The 5,133-nt window shown below is 52.7% G+C and overlaps 1 protein-coding gene across 1 annotated transcript; it reads left to right on the top strand.

Annotated features, from left to right (window-relative positions):
* The first annotated feature begins 69 nt into the window (after positions 1–69).
* Positions 70–4,590, top strand: LOC119270148 (ABC transporter G family member 11-like). Its single transcript, XM_037552120.1, has 10 exons — positions 70–757; positions 1,839–2,128; positions 2,203–2,374; positions 2,488–2,610; positions 2,700–2,828; positions 2,924–3,118; positions 3,265–3,351; positions 3,448–3,720; positions 3,815–3,922; positions 4,022–4,590. The coding sequence occupies exons 1-10, from the start codon at positions 329–331 to the stop codon at positions 4,364–4,366; spliced, it is 2,151 nt and encodes a 716-aa protein (XP_037408017.1). The 5' UTR covers positions 70–328; the 3' UTR covers positions 4,367–4,590.
* The last annotated feature ends 543 nt before the right edge of the window (positions 4,591–5,133 follow it).

Genomic DNA, 5,133 nt, shown 5'->3' with positions numbered 1-5,133 from the left:
CACCTCGCTCCACTCCTCGCTCCATCATAAAAACTCGCCACCCCAAAGCGCGTACACAGAGACCCAGAGGCAGTCACAGACACAGAGAGAGAGAGAGCAGAGCAGCCTATAGTTGCAGCTTGGACACGCCGCCCAAGAAACGCCATTCTTCTCCCACGCCGGCCTGGCTTGTACGGCCAGCTAGCTTCCTCTCACGCTTAGCTGCGGCGAGGAGAAGGAGCCCTGTGCGTGCGTTCCCACCACTTGTCGCCAAGAGGAACCCCCGGCCTGCCCTCGTCTGCTCTGCTCTGACGGCCTCGCAAGGTGGTGGTGTCCGGCCGGCGAGGCGATGAAGAAGGGAGGGGCGGGGACGGCGAAGGAGGCGGCGGCGGTGGGGCAGGTGAAGGCGGAGCTGGAGGACGTGGGGAAGGCGGCGGGGCGGGCGGTGGCGGTGGCGGCCGCGCCGGCGCTGAGCCCGCTGAGCGAGACGCTGTGGCGGGAGAAGGCGGCGGTGGAGTTCCTCGGGGACGTGTCGGCGCGGCTGGCGTGGAGGGACCTCACGGTCACCGTCGCGCTCGGCAGCGGCGACACGCAGACCGTGCTCCAGGCGCTCACGGGGTACGCCGAGCCGGGCACAATCACCGCGCTCATGGGCCCCTCCGGCTCCGGCAAGTCCACGCTGCTCGACGCGCTCGCCGGCCGCCTTGCCGCCAACGCCTTCCTCTCCGGGACCATCCTGCTCAACGGCCGCAAGGCCAACCTCTCCTTCGGCGCCGCGGTACGTACCTCGCCGCCCGGCCGCCCGCCGTTGTCACTCTTAAGTAGTACCACCGGCAGTGTGACATGCATGGTTCCATACAGATTTGTGCATTTTGCGCCTTCAAATAGTTCATTTTGAAAGTAAAAGTACTACTGTATTTATTCATATTCATACAACTAAACTACAGCCCCCCACCAAAAAAAAACACAAGCCACAATTATCTTCATGAACACTCTAGTACTAGAATCATACACTTATTTTTGGATTAGTTTGAATTGCTTACCACATATGTCACGTACACTAACATATCAACCATATCTTTTTGCTGTATGTGTACCATCATGAATATCGTTAATGGATTTGGGCATACAACACAGTAGCAGCTAGCCAGCTAGGTGATGCCGTGACGGTGACATGGTGTACAGTGTCTGGCCAGATGTTTTTCCCGCTTGCTCGCTTTCCATGTTTGTGTTCCATCTTGAATTGTGGTTGGATCTTTCTGTGATTCTGCATCACCTGATACCAACCATGGAGTAGTAATGTTACACCTGCAAAAAAAAAACCATGGCAGTAATGTTCATTCACAACAAGAAATGGGTCATGTGCCCCTTAGTTATGAGGCCGGGTGTTACTCATAATGTTTTGTATCCTTGATGCTACATTTTGAGATAATAAAACGTCCTTTATCGAAAAAATGTGCCACGTGGCAGGCTTCGGAACTTTGCTGGGTTTTGGGTTTGTGCTAGCTTAGCTTAGCTGCATCTGCTATGTGTTGGAGGTTATCTCCTGAACTGCAGCTGCATGTAGTAATGTTCAGCAGTTTCTAGTCAAGATTGGGAGATCTGCTAGAATTTACCTTCTTCCTGTTCCTTATGGGTATTGTTGGTTGGTTATTGTTTACCTGTTTTTTCCCTCAGGAATCTGCTCATAAAAAACTCTTGACACCTGACAGCCCAGTTTTTTTTTTGTGTACATTTAGTAGCTTGTACTTTTCCTTATGAAGAAAATGTTGTCTTAAACCAATTACTTACATGAACTTACACTCAAACTACTCACCGTTGTACTAAAAGTGGCAATCACAACTTTTTTGCAATTTCAGGCCTATGTGACTCAAGACGACAACTTGATCGGCACGCTGACGGTGAGGGAGACGATCTCGTACTCGGCGCGCCTCCGGCTCCCCGACAACATGCCCATGGAAGAGAAGCGTGCCTTGGTGGAGGGCACCATCGTGGAGATGGGGCTCCAGGACTGCGCGGACACGGCCATCGGCAATTGGCACCTGAGGGGGGTCAGCGGCGGCGAGAAGAGGAGGGTCAGCATTGCCCTGGAGATACTCATGCGGCCTAGGCTGCTCTTCCTGGATGAGCCCACCAGTGGCCTCGACAGGTACTATATATCCAGTAACTTCACCATTGATCACCATGTAGCTGCTGACATGCCACACATTTTCAACTGTGCAGTGCTTCGGCGTTCTTCGTGACGCAGACTCTGCGCGGGCTGGCAAGGGATGGCCGGACCGTGATCGCCTCCATCCACCAGCCCAGCAGCGAGGTCTTCGAGCTTTTCGATCGCCTCTATCTTCTCTCAGGGGGCAAAACAGTCTACTTTGGGCAGGCTTCCGAGGCTTGCGAGGTATAAGCAACACATACTATCTACCTGAGTTTGCATATGTCTTATATGTGTGTTCCTGCAATGCCAGTGGGGTTGCTGAATCCTCTCCTGCTCTGTGCATTTTAATTGTATAGTTCTTTGCCCAAGCTGGATTCCCGTGCCCGCCGCTGCGCAACCCCTCGGATCATTTCCTCCGGTGCATAAACGCGGACTTCGACAAGGTGAAGGCCACACTGAAAGGATCAATGAAGATGAGAGTAAGTTTCAGAGGTCAGCCGCTTGTTACTGACTGTGGTACATTTTCCTGACTGAATGAAACTTTGTTCCTTTTTGCACACATACATAGTTTGAGAGATCCGACGATCCCCTCGAGCACATCACGACTTCGGACGCGATCACAAGGCTGTTCAGCTACTACCAGCACTCGCAGCACTACTTGACGGCGCGGCAGAAGGTCGACGAGATGGCACGGGTGGTAAGCAGAGTACTCCATACATTCGTCCCATTCAGCAATTTTTCTATGACACCAAGAGAATTCATCATCATTCGTGTGGTTTTTTCCGACTGCAGAAAGGGACGGTCCTGGACGCAGGGGGGAGCCAGGCCAGCTTTGGGATGCAGGCCTTCACGCTCACCAAGCGATCGTTCGTCAACATGTCGAGGGACTTCGGGTACTACTGGCTGAGGCTTGTCATCTACATTGTGGTCACCGTCTGCATTGGATCCATCTACCTCAACGTCGGCACCAAATACAACTCCATCCTGGTAACATAAACAAGAACAATCTCCTTCAGTTTGACACTGCCATTTCTCTTCCAGGCACTGCACGGCTTTGGCTGTCCTGAACTGGCATTGTGTCAAGTTTGCTGATCTGACAGAGAAAAAAATTGTGTCAACATGCATGAATTCAGGCACGGGGCGCGTGCGCGTCCTTCATCTTCGGCTTCGTCACGTTCATGTCGATCGGAGGGTTCCCGTCTTTCGTGGAGGACATGAAGGTTTGCACTGCCGACGTGACCATGAGAGATCACCTGCTCTTTGACATTGTGAAGCAGTTCTTCAGGCTCAAAACATGCTTTGTTTCTTTTCTTCAGGTGTTCCAGAGGGAGCGGCTGAACGGGCACTACGGCGTGCTGGCGTTCGTGATCAGCAACACGCTGTCGGCGATGCCGTTCCTGATCCTCATCACCTTCCTGTCGGGGACGCTGTGCTACTTCATGGTGCGCCTCCACCCGGGCTTCATGCACTACCTCTTCTTTGTGCTCTGCCTCTACGCCAGCGTCACCGTCGTCGAGAGCCTCATGATGGCCATCGCCAGCATCATCCCCAACTTCCTCATGGGCATCATCATCGGCGCAGGGATACAGGTAACGTCCACGATCATCATCATCTCTCAGCTCATACTACTATTTCCAAACATACGATGAGTCAACTGATTGCTGTCTGCTGGAAATGTGTCAGGGGATATTCATGCTGGTGTCGGGGTACTTCAGGCTCCCGCACGACATCCCGAAGCCCTTCTGGAGGTACCCCATGTCCTACATCAGCTTCCACTACTGGGCGCTGCAGGTACGGGATGGATTCTCTTCCAGCTCGCAAAGCTACTGCATATATACCACCGGCGGCGAGCTCGAGCTCACGTTCTCTTGATGGTTGGCTGGCTCGCAGGGGCAGTACCAGAACGACCTGGTGGGGCTGGTGTTCGACAACCAGGACGAGGAGCTGCCCAAGATCCCGGGGGAGTACATCCTGGAGAACGTGTTCCAGATCGACGTGAGCCGCTCCAAGTGGCTGGACCTGTCCGTGCTCTTCGGCATGATCGTCATCTACCGCCTGCTCTTCTTCGCCATGATCAAAGTCAGCGAGGACGTGACGCCGTGGGTGCGCGGGTACGTCGCCAGGAGGAGGGTGCAGCACAAGCGCAGGGAGGCGGAGCTCGCCATGGTCCGGACGCCCTCGCTGCGCGGCTACGTCGTCGACGCGGCGCCGGAGCTGCCGGCCGATCAACCGTGATCGGTGATCGAGAATGGAAGATGAATGGCCTGAGCTGAATCGGCATACATGATCCATAATGTGTGATCCTTGTGTGGCGTGAGTACAATCTGACGATGCATCATTAAGATGGCATCTTGTAGCAGTAAGGTTGTCACTCAAATAGTGCTCCGAATGGCAACAATTTATATGAAGTGTACTACAATCTGATGATTCGTCATTAAGGTGGCATCTCGTAGCAGTAAGGTTTGTCACTCCAATAGTTGCTATAAATGGCAACAATTTTTCCAGAAACACGCATGAGATTTGCGTGTTGATTCATTAAGGAGTCACACTTGTAACACCCACGATGCGGCTATATCTCTCACGTGTCGGGGCACGAATTAAAGGCATAACCGCATGGTAGGCATGTCGCAAGAGAGTAATCTTTACACATCCCATGTACTGAATAAGGAAAGGATAAAAAGTTGGCTTACAATGGCCACTTCACACAATACATAAATATAGCATACATCATCCAGAATACAATCAAGGTCCGATTACGGAACCAACATAAATAAAGACCACCCCAAATGCTAGATTCCCGATCGACCCAACTGGGCTCCTCTACTGATCATCCGGAAAAGACACATAGTAACGGCCCGAATCCTCGTCGAACTCCCACTTGAGTTCGGTAGCGTCCCCTGCACTGGCATCATCGGCACCTGCATCTGTTTTGGAAGAATCTATGAGTCACGAGGACTCAGCAATCTCACACCCTCGCGATCAAGACTATTTAAGTTTAAGGG

The sequence above is a fragment of the Triticum dicoccoides genome, chromosome 1A (genome assembly GCF_002162155.2).
Source record: "Triticum dicoccoides isolate Atlit2015 ecotype Zavitan chromosome 1A, WEW_v2.0, whole genome shotgun sequence".
Taxonomy (NCBI): Eukaryota; Viridiplantae; Streptophyta; class Magnoliopsida; order Poales; family Poaceae; genus Triticum; species Triticum dicoccoides.
Note: the sequence above shows the minus strand (reverse complement) of the source record. Positions and strands in the feature narration are given on the sequence as shown.